Source organism: Toxoplasma gondii, chromosome X, assembly GCF_000006565.2.
Source record: "Toxoplasma gondii ME49 chromosome X, whole genome shotgun sequence".
NCBI classification, from domain to species: Eukaryota; Apicomplexa; class Conoidasida; order Eucoccidiorida; family Sarcocystidae; genus Toxoplasma; species Toxoplasma gondii.
In genome coordinates this window covers 6016616-6034060 of record NC_031478.1, presented here as the reverse complement: position 1 = coordinate 6034060, position 17445 = coordinate 6016616, and the positions used below count along the sequence as shown (strand labels likewise).

General features: G+C 54.4%; 2 protein-coding genes across 2 annotated transcripts; both read right to left on the bottom strand.

Annotated features, from left to right (window-relative positions):
- Nucleotides 1–511: 511 nt before the first annotated feature.
- Nucleotides 512–2877, bottom strand: TGME49_214100 (hypothetical protein). Its single transcript, XM_002370702.2, has one exon. The coding sequence runs from the start codon at nt 1779–1781 to the stop codon at nt 1266–1268; it is 516 nt and encodes a 171-aa protein (XP_002370743.1). The 5' UTR covers nt 1782–2877; the 3' UTR covers nt 512–1265.
- Nucleotides 2878–3184: 307 nt separating this feature from the next.
- On the bottom strand, nt 3185–15830 carry TGME49_214090 (signal peptidase; the record flags this gene model as incomplete). The annotated part of the gene is made up of 14 exons (XM_002370701.1): nt 3185–3313; nt 3613–3741; nt 4087–4185; nt 4745–4894; nt 5329–5936; nt 6523–6679; nt 7166–7287; nt 7672–8052; nt 8491–9168; nt 9892–10063; nt 10633–10836; nt 11665–12082; nt 12801–14281; nt 14979–15830. 14 exons carry the CDS (start codon nt 15828–15830, stop codon nt 3185–3187), a joined length of 5580 nt encoding a protein of 1859 aa, XP_002370742.1.
- Between the last annotated feature and the right edge of the window lie 1615 nt (nt 15831–17445).

The window sequence follows — 17445 nt, the reverse complement described above, 5'->3', positions numbered from 1 at the left end:
ACAATGTTGTGGCGGTGAACTTTGTGGCGCCATTTTTAGCTAGAACAACGCGTCACAATCGGAGACACTGAGAAGTTCTTCTGGTTTGCTGCCTCAAAACCTGTGTTCACTCGGCAGGAAGAGAGTGCCCGTAGACGATAATACTTCCCGGGGGATATGCAGACTGTTTTTCGTCTCAACAAATGGAGAACCTCAAAGATCACAAGCCTATTGCATGGTTTCTGAGAAACAAAGTGCTCAAGTTTGCTTCGTCCACCTCGGCTGTGAACCGCCCTCGGGGGTTTTTGCCTGGGAACTCTATAAAGTCAAATGACGCCCCCTTTCCTGCTGATGGGGCAGCTACAGGTCAGCGTGGAAGTTCCTTTCGAGCACGAGGTAAATCGTTCTGAAGTCCGGAGCCTTACACAGCTTTCCTAGTTCATTTGCCAGAAGTGAAGTTGACGCCTCACTCACGAGAGCAGGGGGAATGGGAAGAAGCGTCGCTTACCGCCTCGGAGCTGCGAACATGTCCCGGCTGTTTTCCGTTTGAAAGAAGCAGCAGAAATTGCTGTGGCTGTTTGGAAAGTGTCGTCACGAGCGAGTGCACCGCGTGTCTGTAAAAACGGGACCGTACCGATGCTCTCACAAATTGCATCTGACGCTGAACTACCGTTCGAAACGGAATCTTGTACAGTAACAAGGGATCAGTGAGCCGACATGTAGGTGCTGATACAGTCCGAGGACCTTGAGTGGCTTGGCATCGAATTCTTTCCGGGTAGCATGGGAAAGTGATCAGCCGGCATTCGACTTCTGCGCCGGAACTAGGGTGCTTTTCGAAACGTGGTTCTTTCCTTTGTAACTTCTTTGACGGGATCCGCCTATCAAAAAAGTTGCCCTCCATCGGCAGTCTTTTGTCTAGTTTTCCCCGGGAAATACACGAACATTTCCAGAGGTACGGACTCGCGTGGCGCAAGACTGTGGACCCCCGACGCACGCGAAACCGCCACCGATAACGGACTTTTGAAGACCCCAAAGAGGAAATTTTTCCCCAGGCGGCAAACAGTGGACTTTGCACTGAGGCACTTTTAGACTCTCTCCAGATGGACGCCCGCGCACTCCCCCCCTCATTGCGTGATCGCCTTTCCACTCAAACAGAAACAGAAGCGCACCCCGAAAGCCAGTCAGGCTCAAAATCGAACGTGACGCAAAACCTGGGGAAAACCCTGCATGTCCAGCACACCGTCTTGTTCGCCAGCCGCCCAAGGCCCCTATGAAAGAAACACTTGTCATTTGCATCTTTGCATTTCAGCTTGCGGGAAAACGACACGGACGAGACGCACACCCGCACAGAGCTGGTAGCGCCACTTCAGCGAAGACCGATCCAAAAGGGTATTCGTCATCGACTCACACCGGGGTGCTCGGCACTTGGTTTGCCGGTATCGCGAGTGACACGGGGGGAGAGATCCGCGGAGCAGACGCGAAAAAGAACCCTCGTTCTCCAACATCTTACGCTGTCGGCGCGTGCGTTTCGTACGCCACTCGCTCTGTTCACACTCCAGTTCCCTCACCTCTCGCCCGTTCTGTTTCGACGCCAGAAGACTGTGGGCGCTCCCCCCTCTTTCCGACCCCATCCGTTCCGATGAGAAGTAGCGCGGATCTCCACAGGCGGTTAAACACGGATGTACACGAATGCATGCGCGTGGAGCTCGAGCTCCGAAATACGAGAAATCGAGCTGTGTTCGACGAAAGACAGAAACGCAGCGACAAAAGTGACTTCCCGCCGCTGCCACACTCCCACACATGCAAGGCGGCCTCTTCACACCGGGGCTCGCACTCGCGGCTCTCTTTCGGGCAGGCGCGGGCAGTTCTCCACTGCGTTGGTTCAACTTTCAACGCAACTTGGCCACAGAAAAACATGCGACGGCTCCGCAATTCGTCTGGTACAACTTTTACGATTGAAACGCACAGACACTCGCACTTCCCCTCAGAGCAGACAGTTGCCGCCACCCAGTACGACAGCGAAACTGAGAACATGCGGCTCCGGAATCAAAAGACTCGCCGCCGGCAACACAGTCCAGACTTTCTGTCCTCGGAGAAAGCCAGAGAGCACCGACGACTCACCACCGATTTCCTGTCTCTTCTTAGAGCGACAGGAACGGAGACACTGCGAGTAACGAAGGCGTTGACGCCTCTCGACACACGGGGAAAGAAGGCGACGAGGCGCCGGTATTCGAGACAAAGAGAGCGCGAAAAAAAACGCGCAAACGCCGGAATCAGCCGCGGCGACGCACCGGGACACAGCGACCTCGTTGCCGCAGTCAAAGGCTGTGGAAGGGTGCAGTGGAAAATGGAGTTTGCCCACGCATGCAGTCTTTTGAAAACGCAAATGCGAGTGAACTGAAAGGCACACCGCCCCGCTTCTGAAAGGCAGAAGTGCGACCCCCCCCCCGTCTCGACACACGCAAGAAACGCCTTGCCTTCTCGGTGCAATTCAAATGTCCACGGAAGCGCGCGAACTTCACTCGCAAAGAAGAACAGCATAGACACGCAGAACATTCCGACGCAACACAGTTGCTCCAGTTTGTGCTTGCCCTGCTGCAGAGGGCCGACAGCCGCCGACGAACTGTCAGAAGATGCCCACTCGTTCTTCTTTCCAAATCGACACTCAGATCCTCTGAAAGCCCCGTCTGGTCACGACCTGCGTTTTCGATGCGACAAACCAGGCGTCGGAAACCAGGCGTCGACGCCTTCCTCTCCACCGTTTCCTCTGCGGGAAGAGATTGACTCTGGACGTCTTCGCCTCGCTGCACTCATCCCTACCCCTACACTCGAATCAACCACGTAAATATATACAGGTATACACAAATATACATATGTATATACATACATATATACATATATATATATATATACATTCACACATATTTACATATATATATATAGAGGAAGAGATATGATTCCCTCTTTCAGCCCCATGCTCCGGTGCCCCCTCTACTTTTTGTCTCTGTCTCCCTGTCTCTCTTGGCTTCTCTCCGCGTCAGTTTCTCTAGATTTGCATGCCAACTCTGGACTCGGACACAAATGCGTCGCGTCCAGCCTTCGTGGAGACAGGCCATCGCCTACACAAGCGATGCGTGACTTCGCGCCTCTCGTCACCCGCTGTCTGTACATCCGGGCGCAGGGGCTGAGACACTTTGCTGCATGTTTACTCCTCAGCTGTGACGGTCTTTTTCTTCTGCTCCTTCTTCTGGCGTCTCGCCGCCGTCAGCTGGTTCTGGATGCCCGGCACACTGAGTCTCACGTCGCTGATCATGGAGAGAGCGACTTCTGCGAGCTGAAGAGGAGGAAAACGAAGTGAGTCAGGGAGAATTAGCGAGAACTACTTTCACACTCACTCGTACCTGCATGCTTCGAGCCGGCCTGGAACCAAGGGTGTCCTGCAGACTTGCGCGTTCTCGAATAAAAATGCATGCAAATACGATACTCCACACTCTCCCCCGCATCCAAAGAGTATACCTGTGTTGTGGATGAAAGAAGGAAGAAGTACTTGGGAGAAAAAGCGAGATCCTCTGTCTCCCAAAGTCAACAGTTAACGGTTTCCTCCTCTCTTTTTCTCAATGAAAGAGCGCCTACCGTGATGGATTTGATCAGTTGCTTCTGGCGGTCGTCGTCAGCCTGTTGAAGAAAGTGCCTGAGGGCTGCCTGGCCTGCGTTCCCCTTCTTCATTGAACCTGGCACCAGTTTCGCCTTGAATTTGTATTTCTGCGGAAAGAAGAAACGCCAAGAGACGAACTGTTTCTCACCTGCTCTGGCTTAAAATACATGCGTGCATCTCTCTCTAGCACGGTACATATCCGCGGGTGTGTAGGTTCAGCGCTGCGAAAGCATATCTGCGAGTGTGCATGCGTAGCGACATGCACTGTAAAAGACTAGAGACGAAACAAGCAGGGGTGCGTCCACCTTGCAAGCCTCTCCACATTCACGGTAGAAATCGACTTTTTGTGTCATGCGGATGCCACGGTTGACGCATGGGATCACCACTGCAGCTACGCCACCGACCGTTTGCTGCGACGCTTCAAAGTCGAGGTAAAGTCTCAAAAAACTCACGCTCATAGCCGAGTAGGGCGCTGTGACAGGCACAACGCAGAGCAGAGCATCTTCGGGAAGCGGGGAAGCTGTCAAAAGGTCGATTTGGCTGCATTGTTCCTGAAACCCAGAACGCAGGCAAAACTCGAAAACATGACACATCGCTGTTCTCCCTTCATGCGTGCATGCGGCATCTGCAGGCTTCTCTACGTCATAACTGTCTACGCAAATACATTCTCCCGACAACTCCGCGTATACACACATTTGTAGATATGTAGAGACTGCAAGGAGAGGGGTCCATGGAAGCGCAGTTCTGCAGAAGACGGATGAAAGCTGACAGCGGTGTGTGGGGCCTGGAAGACTTCTCAGCCGTTCAGTCCCGAGTGTTTCTCGTGATTCTTCGCTGTCCTATTTGAGAAACAGGACTGGCTTCTCCTGCGCCTTGCCAGCGACCGAGAGAGAGAGGACAGGGTGAACGGGCTTGTAGCCGAGCTGCACTGTGCCTGGAGGCTGTGATGACGGAAGCGGGTGCCAATCCAGGGACAGCGCGGCGACCAATCTGCGCAGAGGCAGGCAGTGCGTGAGTTTGCGGGTCTCCAGTCAGTGGACGCACTGTACATACTGATCGTTGCGGAGTCCATCTCTGCAGACCAAAATGGTGTCGAGAGCTGAGTCTCACCGTGAGTCTCTCATCTCCTTCTTCCTCAAGAACCTCCTTCAACTCCCGCCTTTCCTCCCGCTGCTGAGCAGCCTTGCGACCCGGGAGTTTCTTCGCCGCGCATGCAGGTGCTGCCGCGTTTGCTGTCGCTGTCGGTCCGCCCCGTTTGATCTGAAGGAAGGCGAAACGTGCATTGGAGAAACACCGGCTTCCACGCTCACACGGAAAACGGAGCAAAGAAGCAAGAAAACGAGGCTGCAGTCGGCGCATGCATCCGAGCTTAGAGAAGAAAGAGGTCATACACGCAGACACCACGACGAATACGTTTCGCATACACACAGACACAAGCATTCATGCGTATGTGTATGAATGCATGCAAGTGTACAGATGCACGCATGGAACCAACAACGCGCGGGCGACCTTCCTTCCTGCAAATGTGCGACGACTCCTGCTCATTCGCATTCACAGACTGTTTCCAGATATCCACGAATCTGAGGACTCTGTGGGAGACGTGCAACCCAGGAAAATGTGGGTGCGGACGACGAGGAAATGCTGGCTTTTTCTGGAACTGAGGAGCAACCAGGGGGAGGGGGAGGGGAAATTACCTCTTCGGCACCGATGAGCGACATCTTGAATTGCTTTTCTTCCTCGTCCTGGTCTCCGTACTTTTTCTTCATCTTGGCAAGTTTCCCCCGCTTGCCCCTGGGGACAGGCTGCAGGCGAGGGCCTTTCGCTTTCTCCTTTCCTCCCATGTCTTCCTTTTCTTCTGCCGTGCCTGCTGGGTCGTCCTTCGCCTCTCTGTTCCCCTTCTTCTGCCGCCGTCTCTCCGCCGCAGACATCCGCTTCCTTGAAGGGATCTCAGCGTTGATCGTTTCTTCTTTCACTGCATCGTCCGTGTCTTCCTCGTCTTCCGTGGTGTCCTCCTCTTCGCCAGAAGACGCTGCTTTCTGCAGCTCCTCCGCGCTCTTCTCCGTCTCCTCTTCCTCTCCCTCTTCTTCCTCCGGCTCCTTTTTCCTGTTCCTTTCCGTCTCGCCCCCTTCTCCAGCGCTCGCAAGTTCCCTCGCGCATACATCCAGGAAAAAGTCTTCCTTTGATCTCCCCACCCTGCCCGAAAGGCCTCTCTCGAAGCACGCAGAGGCGCTGCCCTCGCTGACGGCTCGCCGGCTTCTTCTCGTCCCCGCCGACGTCGTTCCGTCGTCTTCCTCCGAACGCGCTGTGCACATACATCCAGGCGCGCGCAACAGACAGTTCGTCGACATCGTGACTCAACGCGCGAGCCTCGCTGCACAGCTTCCACGCGTCGGCCTGCGGGGGACGGCCCTCTAAACTGTTCCTGGCTAACTCGGTCAACCGAGAACTCTCCAAAGACTCCCGCAAGCGAAAAACAGCTGATGTCCGAGACGCAAGAGGACCATCTCTCTCTCTCTCTGGCCCCCGCACAGCTTTTGTCGAACCTGAGGAAACTGCGTCTCCACACACGCCCGCTTCCTTACTTGCACTAACATGCACAAACGCATGCCCAGAAACACACCAAAAAACATATGTTTACATGCGAACATACTACCCTCTGCATGTATATAAATATATATATATATATGTATATATATATTATATATGTATATATATATATATATTATATGTATATATATATATATATATATTTTATGTATATATATATATATACATATATATTATATGTATATATATATATATATACATATATAATATATATATATATATATATATATATGCATGCATGTAGATGGGTATGGGTGGAAAGAGCGAGAAAACGTTTATACCTGGAGAGCCGAGTTTATCGGACAGGTACTGTTGCAGAGTGAGGAGATCCTTGGCAGATGGCACATCCCCAGAACAGAATCCTTTTGGGGTCGGGCCGTGATCTGCGCTCCGGCACCGAAACAGTTCCTTCTCCTCTTTTATCGACAACCTTCGCACCTGCTTGCATGCAACAACCAGGGAAAATGTCTCTTGAAATCACTTGTTCGTTCACCAGAGAAACCGAGATGCGGCGCTTCCTCTCATGTGCGCAACGAGACGAAACCTCCACACAGCGCGCGACTCCACAGATACAGATGCGCTTCTCCACCCACCTTCACAACTGCTTGGACACAAAAATGCGCCTCTCTAATACAAACATACTCAACTGTACATGAATCCGTGAACGGAAACGCACACACACATATGGAGACATGCATATATATATATATACATATTCACACATATAGACATATATGTATACGTATGAATGTATGCATATGCATACATATGTATATGTATGTATGCATTGACATGCATCATACGAGAAACTTTTGAAGTGATCTGCGGTCCGTGGTCGGCGTTGAAGACGCATGCATATGCCTGTCGGCTTGTGGACCTACAGAGCACACAGCTTGTTCTCCTTTTTGTGAACTCCGAACTTACAATGATGTGGATTTCCTGGTCGTCAACTGACTCTTCTGCCTCGTCGCCTCCACTGTGTTGAAAGTCGATGCTGCTGTGCGACAGAAGTTCCCGTGGGGTGGGGAGAGTCTCTTCGGTGAAGCCTGGAGAGGAAAGCGTAACAAGGAGCGAAGTGACATATGTCTCTTCCTCTCCCTCCAGCGTCTGCTCGGTCACCTCCAAGACACAGTTCACTGCGAAAAAACTGGTGATCGACCTCACCAAGCCCAGCTCCGTTCTTTTTCGTCTCGTCCTCCCTCATCTCTTCTCCCGCTCTCCTATCGGGTCGCCCACGCGTTTCCCTTTCCTCTTCTTCACTTCGTCTCACTTCTCTCTTTCTTTTCTGTTCCTCTCCCTCTCTTCTCGCACCTGCTCTATCGGTCGCGTCTTTCTTCTGCTTGTCACTCCCTCCTCTCCTTCCCCCCTCGTATCTCTCTCTTCCTTTCAGCCTGCATCTCCCCCTCTGCTGTCTCTCCTCTCGCTCTCACCGTCTGGCGGTGGGCCTTCATCAACGCTCATCCGTCTGCTGATCCGACTGCCTGCAGGCGTGAGGCTATGAGTTGAGGTCGCCGACCTTTCGCTGCACACCGAAGGACTGCGTCTCGCGTTCTCGAGCTTCCCCGCGCCTCGCTTTCCACCTGCTGCCTTGTCTGCACCCGTTCTGCTCAAGTTTTCGACAGCAAGAAAGTCCCTCTCCCCGCCGGGTGCGCCACCAGACGGCGACTGCGTCTGCCCTTTCTCTGCAGACCCTGAAGAGCTCGAAGAAGCAAGCTCTGTCTTTGCTTCCTCGCCCCCCACAAGCACAGACGGCGCCCGGTCTCCCCCATGCGCTTGCGGGGATAGGCGCCTTGACGCACCGCGCGTACCACCTGGAGGGAAAAACACTCAACGACAAATAAAGCTGTCCATGGAAACGCGACAGAGAATGACACACAGACAGAGAACGAATCACCAGAAAGAGAATGAGAAAGAGACAGAGGAGGACAGAGAGATAAGGAGAGGGGAAGAGAGAACGAGAGCGTCCGGGAGAACACAGACAGGAGACACACAGAGAGAGAGAGCCGTCGAATGGAAGACGGCGAAAGATGAAAAGGAGAAGAGAGGTCGGGCGAGGAAGACAGAAGCGCTCCAGAGAAACGCAGGTGAATCAACCGTCGTAGCTCCACGACGGCCTTTTTTTCTGTCTCCACATCTCGAGCCGTCGCCCGAGCTTCGTTTCGGTCCGCGCTGCTGCTGCTGTTGCGTCTCCACCTTTTTTTGGCTTTTTCTCCCTCGGCACCCTTCTTCACCTTTTCGCGAGCGCTCACCGCCTATTTCTTCATCTGCGCGGAATCGAGAGCGGGTGTCTCCGTCGGACTCAGCCTGCGTTCCCTCTTCCTCCGCTTCGGGTGGTTGCCAGGCCGCCCACCCCGTAGCTCTCCTGCGGAGCGCCCACGGCACTCGGTCTTCGTCTCCAGTTGCGTCTTCTTCTCCACGAGCTTCGCGCAGTTCCTCCTCTATCTGCACCAGCAGGAGACTCGCAGGTTCCGCGCGTCGCGGAATGACTTCTGGAGGCAAGCCGTCGAAGTCCACATGCAGCGCACTGATCGTTTTCTCCGCCACCTTGGGTGGATCTGGAGAGAAGGTGACATGACAGTCGTCACCCTCGCTCTTCCCCAGCTTCGAGGGGCGCCGGCTGCGCGCGCTCTCAGCGCGGGCCATCATCTCCTCCGTCCCCCGCTGCAGCGCGACCTCCCGCAGCTTCTCCGCCATCAACAGCTGGTGCGTCTCTGCGCTGTACTGCCGCTGAAGCAACTCCTGCTGCAGCGGCCGCAACTCCTCCGCCATGTCCCCTCCAAAGCAGGAAGAAGAAGGGCAATCCGAAGGCGCTCGACTCACTCTGTCGGAAGCGGCAGCACGGCGGCTCCTCGCCTCTTCCTCCAACCGGCTCTGCTCCCCACGAACGAACTCCTGCACCTCGACGACCTCTGCCGCCGCAGCTGCGCCTGAGAATCCACACACACACTCAGCGCCGCCACTCTGTAACATACGAGGTGGACCCCAGGACTGAGGAACGGGAGCGAAGACGAGAAAGACTGACACGAAGACAGAATACAAAGAAAAGAGGGAAGGAAAAAAAGAGAGGGCAGGAAAAAAAGAGAGGGAAGAAGAACACGACGAAAGGTAAGAATGAAGAAAACGGAGGAGGAACGGAGGAAAAGAAGACGGAGAAGAAGAAAGAGGATTAAAAAAGAAGAGAGAGAATATGTGAAGAAGCAGAGCGCGCGAAGAAGCGAAGAAAAGAGGCAGAAGAAGAAGGAGCGGGAGACGACAGGAAAGAACGGCATGAGGGAAACGGCGAAGAAGAAGAGCGAGGAGAGAAGAATGGAGAACAAACAAGAGAGAAGTAAATTCCTGGATGAAATAGCTTAATTTCTGCGCGTTTCTCGTGTCGCAACGCTGCGTCACGAACTTGATCCCCCTGAGCATTTTTTCGGCATGACGACTCCGATCCACACTCCTTCGAGCACTCAGATCCTTAACTGAGGAGTTCCGTATTCTCGCCTAGTCCACAAGCACAAAACAGGCGCGTATCTTAACGCAACGCACGAACTCGACGAGGAATTTGAGAGAAGTCGACAAGCGGTTGCTCGAATTCCTCTCTATCTCTGGACCTCTCCCGTTCCCCAGAGAGGGTCTTTCACGCTTGGCCCCCTGTCTGTCACTACCTCGCAGTTCCGCAATGTCCTGCACACTCAGGTGTCCTGTCGGATGTCTCCGGCGAATGCGTTGCCCCACAGAACTGTCTCTGCCAGCTTGATTCGCCTCGTCCTGCAGCGTTGCCGGGGAGAACTCGACGCTGCACCTCGAAAGTCGGCCACCGCGAAGCGCATGCTGGGTCTAGGAAAAGTCGGAGGATGCACACTGTGCGGCTTCATTCACTCGAAGTTGACAGCCCGATGCTCTCCTCTGCTTTCTCACACGCTCGTGCAATGGAGAAGGAAGCTCGTGAAGCATGTCACCCTCATTTTTGTCTCCCACCGACATCCCAGGTTGATACCAAGCCTCCACCGTGTCTACACGCCCCAGAAGACGTTAGACGAAATCCGACCTCCTCAGCCATCCCTCCATGATGGGCGAGCACACACAGCTCTGCGCCACTCGATATGCAGTGCAAATAAAAGAATCTAGAAACGCGTAGGCGAGACACCCTGGATTCGGTGGAACTCATTCGAGACAGAGACCACGAACCTGTTCTGGACACACACACCCTCACGGAGGCTGTGTGTATGTGTGTACAGCCGACATCTCTGTGATAGAGAACCTTGCCGTCGAAAAAATCATGTCCCTCCTTGCCCGCGGCTTCGTCGACACGAATTTCTATTGACAAGTTCTCTTCTGTTCTGTTTCTTTGCCGTCCGTTGCTTTGTCGTCTCTTTCTCCCAGCCTTTTCCGGTGCACCAACTTACTCCAACCGACGGGCTTCTGGTCGCCATTCTCAGTTGTTCCTCCAGCTGGCTTTTCACTTGATTCAGCTGCTCCTGCAGCTGTCTCTGTCGCTCTTCCTGCTTCTCCAGTTGGGCGAGAACTGGGTCTCCGTCATCTGAGGCCCCTGTAGCCTCGGCACCCGACGCGCGACGAGATTCAACAACTTCCTGCGGAGCCTCCGTCGCCTGAAAAAGTCCAGCCAGAAACGGAGATCCCGAGAATCGACAGGCCTCGGACCACAACACGAATCTGTGTGGCACGATTGAGCAGGGTCGAGCGAATGCACTGCTAGGCTCCAACGCGATCTAAGTCGCTGCCGAGAGTGAGCACAGGCGACCTTGGATCTAGTAAACAAAGGCATTTTCGAGGTCAAAATCAAGCGTCCAACGCGTAGTCGATACTTTCCGAAAACGCGTCTTTTCTCCGAGGAGCACTCCGAAGACGACGGCGCCGCGCCTCCACTCTGATCCAAGTGATCGACCTCCGTTCGTCTCCGGTGTACATCTTGGACGCCACCCTGGCCTCTACATCCCAGCAAGAGGCGTCACGTAGACACGAAAAGGATTGTAGGAGTATAACCAACTGAACAGCAATTCGAGAGTTTACGAAAATAAAGGGATCTCTCGCCGGACGTGCCATTGATCCCGACACCCGTACTTGTCCAAACCGCCGTTTACCGGATCTCGTTCAGCAACTTTCAGATCTGCAGCGAGCGCCACGGTCCGCTTGACGGATTCGCCACAGGCTCCATGTGCGTGCATACGCATGTCTACATGTATTTGCATCCATATTAGCATACGTACATACATGCATGCATATGTACATATGTGTCTGTAAATACACATATACATATACATACATACATATATATATATACATATATATACAAAGATATATATATATATTTACGGGCACGCATGAGAACATATATATATATATATATATATATATATACAGATATACAGATATATATATATATACAGATATGCATTCGTAGAAGCATCTCTTCTCACCGCGCGATGCTCGATGGCTGTGTCTCTGAGGAACTCCGTGTGCGTTTGCCGTCTTCTCTCGGAGAGTTCTACTTGCGTTGAGCTGCACGCAGACTGTGCGGCCTCCAAAAACCCAAATTTCACAGATTTCTCCTCTTCCGACTCGTCCTCGCCACCCACGGACGCCTTCACTCCTCTCCGACTCCCCTCTGCTCCACTCTCTCCCTCAGCAAGCACAGCAGACGACGACGAAGAGGAAGAGGGAGGGGAGCCTTGGGGACCTTCGCTTCCAGCTTCTTCGAGTGCCAGTCGCGTTCGCGCAGCGACATGGCGGGCAACGGATGCCTCGTCAGCCAAGCGAAAGAGGAGCCCAAATCCCATCTCAAGGCGGTGGACTTGAATGAAGTTGCGTCGGCCGCGAATCATGAAGGAACCGGTGCTGAGGAGAGAGACAGAGAGACGCATGATCAAGCAACCTACGAAGGTCGGAGCAGCGAAGAAACGGAGAGGAAGGCAGTGAAGACGAGGGACACAGAAAATACGATCAGAGATAGCAACGACAGGACAGAAGAAAAACGCGAGAAACGCTTACTCGTCTGTGCGGAGACAGACGACAAACATATGAAGAGTCTGGCACAAGACGGGCACCGTGGAGACACGGGAAGAGCGAAACAGGAGAGAAAAGAACGAGCAGGGGCGGAGACGCCGCGGAGGTGTGCCACGAATAAATGAACGACACAAGAACGGCGTCACAGAGGAAGCCGGGAGACCTGCAGGAATCCAAACGCTGAAAATCGCCCGCGACCCAGTCTCCGACGCGGTGAAAGACAGAAAAGAAGGACGACAGACAGGGTGAGCAAAGCAAGAGAAGAACGAAAGGAAGGACTACGAGAAGGGGATAAATGAAGAAGAGCGAAAGACTGCGAGAAAAAAGTGTAAGACAACCTCGATCCTCTGGGGGGACGCGGGGGCCTTCGTCTCGCGTTAACAACGCAGAACGTCTCCACATCTTCTCCCCTCGATCTGTTCGTGAGACAACCGTCGACCTCTCTACAACAGAACTGTGCACTGCACTTCGTCCAGCGTCCCCTGACGCCTTCACACCCTCAGGAGTCGGCTGTCTTGTGTCTAGGGTCAAGCAGAAGTCGCATTCTCACCTGAGGTACAGGCCGCTGGGGGCGGACTTCGAGACCTGGCGTCCATACACCCACCAGGCTGCAGAGGGGCTCTTGGTGGTCCACGCGCTGCTTCTGCAGACAGCGAATTCTCCACACTGTTGGAGAGTGGTGAGGGGGACGGGTGGATCGTCACACTTTCCTGGCTCCGTTTCTCTCGAATTCTTGATGATGCAGGTGGCTGCACCGTGGACGTCGGCGTGTACGTACACGTCGTTTGAGCGCAGATAGCGGCGGAAGAGGATTTCGTTCTGTTGCGCGTCTCTGCCGGCGAGCACGAGGTAGTGGTCGCTGGAGATGAACCAGTGAAACTTTTCAAACCAGAAGGCCTTGCGGACTTTCTGGAGCTGCTGCTGAGCCTGCAGCACCTGCTGGTCCTTCTGTTTCAGTGTGCGCTGTGCCTTTCGATCTGCAGCCGCCAGGGCCGCCGCAGTCGCCGCAGAAGTCTTCTGGGTCTTCGCCTTCAGCTGCTTCACCTGCGAGTGAAGGAGTTGCGCATTCCCATGGGCAGAGAGCGCCACATCGACCGGGACCAGAATCGTCTCGGAGGCCTCGCCAGGCTCTTCCGCCTCCTCGCGGCGAGGCGCCTCCAGTAGAAGCATCGCACGCTGCTTCTCGAGCTTCAGTTCGTGTACGTGGACTGCGAGAGGGTGCCCCTCCTTCGCCTGCAGCTTCATCTGACGCCCGAGCTCGTCCCAGTCCACGCCTGTCGCCAGCGCCGCTCGCAGCAGCTGGATGATCTGCTCGACCAGCACCACGTTCGCCTCCACGGCCTGGGCTTGCTGGAGCAGATTCGCGGCCTCCTCCTCGAGGAGCTGCATGCGTTGCTCCTGGTCGCTTTTGATCTTTTCTACGCGACTCAGCGCCTCCTGTCGCGCCTGCGCCTCTGCCCGCTCACTCTTTTGCACATCGACGCTACTGAAATACTCGTCCACGCACATGTTGATATCCCGGAAGTGAAGCAACACACGCGTCCCCGGCGCCACGTTTGCATGCACTGCAGCCACCGCCGATTCCACATCCCCGGTAGCTCTCGTCTCTGCGTTCCCTACCTCATCGTCTCCTCCCTCATCGTTATCCTTCTCTCCCTTTTTTTCCTTCTCTCCTTTCTCTCCCTGCTCTTCTTCCTCTTCCTTCTCGTCCGCTTCCTTTTGGGAGTTTGTGTTTCTGTCTACTTGGAGGCGTTGGACAGCGACGGCTGCGCGTTCTTCTCTCTCGCGCTGGATGTCCTGAGGGGAGGGCAGCACCTGCAAGTCCGCGAACTGGCGGAGAACGACTGGAGAGAACTCTTCGTAGTCGTAAAGCAGAGAGAAGGAAAGACTCTTCTCCTCTGCAGACGAGGCGGAGCGGCGCGTAGCCACAATATAGCCTTCCACGGGCGGCGTCGCCGAAGCCTGGGACTCCAACTCGGCCGGCAAAGGTCCGGCGCCAAGGAAATCCTCCGCGGAGCTCACGGCGCGAAGCTGAAAACAAAGAACGCGCGAAAAGGAAGAGGGAAACAATAAACGCACGAGACGCGCAAACACCGTGACGAGAAACGGACAGGACAACGCTGGACGAGGGAATGCTACAGAAAAAGACACGACAGGAAGATCACGGAAAATGGGAGAAGAAAAATTGACACCGGCGGCAATAATTCCCCTTGTTTCTCTCCCTACTCGTAATGGTTTGCTTCATGATTTTCTTCTTCGCCCTCCTTGCCATTCTTGGTTTCGACCTGCGTGACATATCCTTCTCTTGACCCGTTCGTTCGCCCCCTCCATCCTTTCTCACTCTCTATTCGTCACCTAAATTTCTCGGTTGTTTGTCCCTTCTCTCTCTTCGCTTCGTGTCATCCTGCTCCACTTCTCGCTGTCTCCCTTGCCCCCATCACGCCATCCTTGTCGCCTTTGTTCCTCCTTTCCTCCCTCTTTGTCACCCTTTTCCCCTGCGTGTCTCTCGTGCTCTCCGTCTGCATTGTCTTCTCTCCTCTCCACCGGCTTGTCTCATTCCCCTCCCTGTCTCTCTCCCTTCGGTGAGTCCCCCCTGGCCGAGATCATGGCACCACTCGTCTCGAGTTGGAGCCGGTGTGTGCATGGGTGTCCGGTCGTCCTTTTTCGGGCGTTGCATGCGATTGTGGTTACCACGGGTCTGTCTGTCTGTAAAAGTTGTTCCGCTCACCATTCTGAGGCACTCCATGACAGCGCGCCGCAAACTCTCGACAGCTTCGTCGAGTCCATCCTGCGTCACGACTCTTTTCTTCGCACTCTCATCCCCGGTGGTCGCCAGGAGCGCGTGGACGGCAAGCGCGGGGCTGACGAAGGGGGCGAGGCGGCCAAGAGCCTGTGCCCAGGTGACTTGAGTTTTGGACTTTGTGTCCTTGCCGCAGGCAGCCTCTTGTATGGCTGTCAGCTGGCGTTTGACGACGTCCGCAGAGAAGTCAATCGGGCGAATGGCGTCTCGGAGCAGCGACATTTCCGGTGGGTCCAGGCGATAGTATTCGTTGACGGCGATGCGCTGCTCTGTCTCTTGACGCGCTTCGCGGCCTCCTTCTGCCGGAGCTGCGCCAGCCGGAGCGGAGAGGGTGTGGCGTCTGAGGACGGCCTGAATCAGGTTTGTGTGGTCTGTCAAGATAATGTTCCCCGACACGTACAACTCGACGACCAGGTGGAGCGCGTTTTCGCTCTTGCCGAAGGTGAGGATGACGACGCGGTCCGCTCCATGTTGGTGAATGTCTTCGAGTTTCTTGCCTCGGAGACCTTTGCGAAGTCGCACGCAAAAGGGCGACGGCAGCGCGCCCTTGTCTTTTTTCCACTCGGTGGTGTACAAGCGAAAGCCGGCGTGGATGAAGAGAAAGACCTTCGACTCTTTTCCCGCGAACTTCAAGATGTAGCTGCTGCTTGTGCCGCCCCGGCTGCCACCCGCAGAAAAATCGTATACGTTCGTGACACGCAAGCCGACAATTGACGGACGGACAGAAGCCACGAGAGCCCGGACGTCCAGTGCGCCTACGCGCTGCTTCGTCGGTGCCATTCTCGCGCAGCAGACAAGAAGAAACGCAGGGAACGGCGGACGCACGGGCGCAGCGAATGCAGCGCTCCACCAGAACGCAGCGCAGCAGACAGAACCGGCATAAATACGTGACGAGGTGTACGTAGAGCCAGGGGGGTGCACGTCCCAAAAGCAGTCAGGAACTGCGCGCGAGGAGTCGCGAAGAAAACGAGCCGAAAAAGATACGGAGAAGGGGTAAGGGCGATAATCCCAAGTCCACGCGGAGACCAGCACGAACAAAACGCCGGACACGCTTCTAGGCAGACACAAAAGAAGCGGAACGGACAACGATTGCCACGCACACAGTGGTAAAACGCAGGTTGACGAGACGAGCAGTTGCCGGCGCAGCAAGGTCGCCTTTCGGGCGAGAAACGAAGTGCTCCGTGCCTTTTCCCGTCTCACACGGCGTTCCGAAAACAAAGTGGGGAAAACCCGCAACAAAAAGAGACGGAGGAGCGGAACAGCGATTCTGCCGTTTCAATCCCGACAGACACGCGTGTGAGTGACGTGACGAAAGCTGCCGCGGAGACTGTTTGCAGCAAGGAAAACTTGCACAGACACGTCAGCCTCTTAAGAAACAGGCGCGGGAAAAGCAACGGGGATTCGTAAGGGAAATTTCCAGTCCCCGCAAACACTAGAGGAGGGACTGAGCTCAGAATAGCGCAGGAGTGACTCACACGCCGTCGGAGATTGTTGCCTCCCCGGAACCGGAACGGTGACGCAGTCAGGAACGCTGATAGCACATGCGGTCTGCAACCTACGGTGACTGAAAAACTGAGATAAAAAAACACGAAATTGCTGGTCGCCACCAGGCAGAAACACGGTGGTAAACGTTAGACGACGGGAAGGCGACCTATTAGGGTTGCTAGATTCGTGCTTGTTGTTTTTTGCACATTCGTGCGGGAAAACACCTCGTTTTGAACCCGATCACGGGAAGGTGGCGTCGCTAGCCGTTCCGCCAAAGAGCTGTCTGAGCCAGTGATCTGAAAACTGGAGAGAGGGCAACGACGCAGCTCTCTTCCAGGGAAACAACAAAGAAAGAGGAGAGACGAAGCTTTCGCCCGTGCATTACCCGCAGCATTGTCCGCAAAACCCACGCATCGTCCTCTCCAGACACGAAGTGGGTTCAGGCTTCCGCACTACATTTCGTGGATGTGGAACTATGCACACGCCCGCCTCCGTTCCCGTATACACATATTGTGAGTTGCGTAGAGGTGTGTAGCTGATTCTGTTCGAGGAACAACGAATGTCGGCAACGGCTTCATTTCCGGGCAATGGACAAAGCGAACGTGTTTGTCATTGGATCCACGGTGATACCACGCGCTTTGAGCGTAGTCAATTTCCGTCTAGCCAGCAACTCGCGAGTCCACGCTGTCAGGTGGGGGCCGTGCTGCTCAGAAGAAACTGTGTTCTTTGGCGGTTTGAGACGATTAAGAAAGGGAGGCAGTTTCTGTAGAAAGGCTGGAAGATTAGTCGCGCATGCGCACTAAGTGATCACCGAGTCTTCGCATGTCCACCGTTAGATGTGTGTCTCAGTCTAGAATGCTGCTGGCAAGGGTCATCATCCAATCCCTTCACTGCTGAGAAATGCAAGTGC

Bases quoted from the DNA above. Each gene is read 5' to 3' on its own strand.
- TGME49_214100 (XM_002370702.2), bottom strand. From the start codon at position 1,781: ATGTGTGGGAGTGTGGCAGCGGCGGGAAGTCACTTTTGTCGCTGCGTT.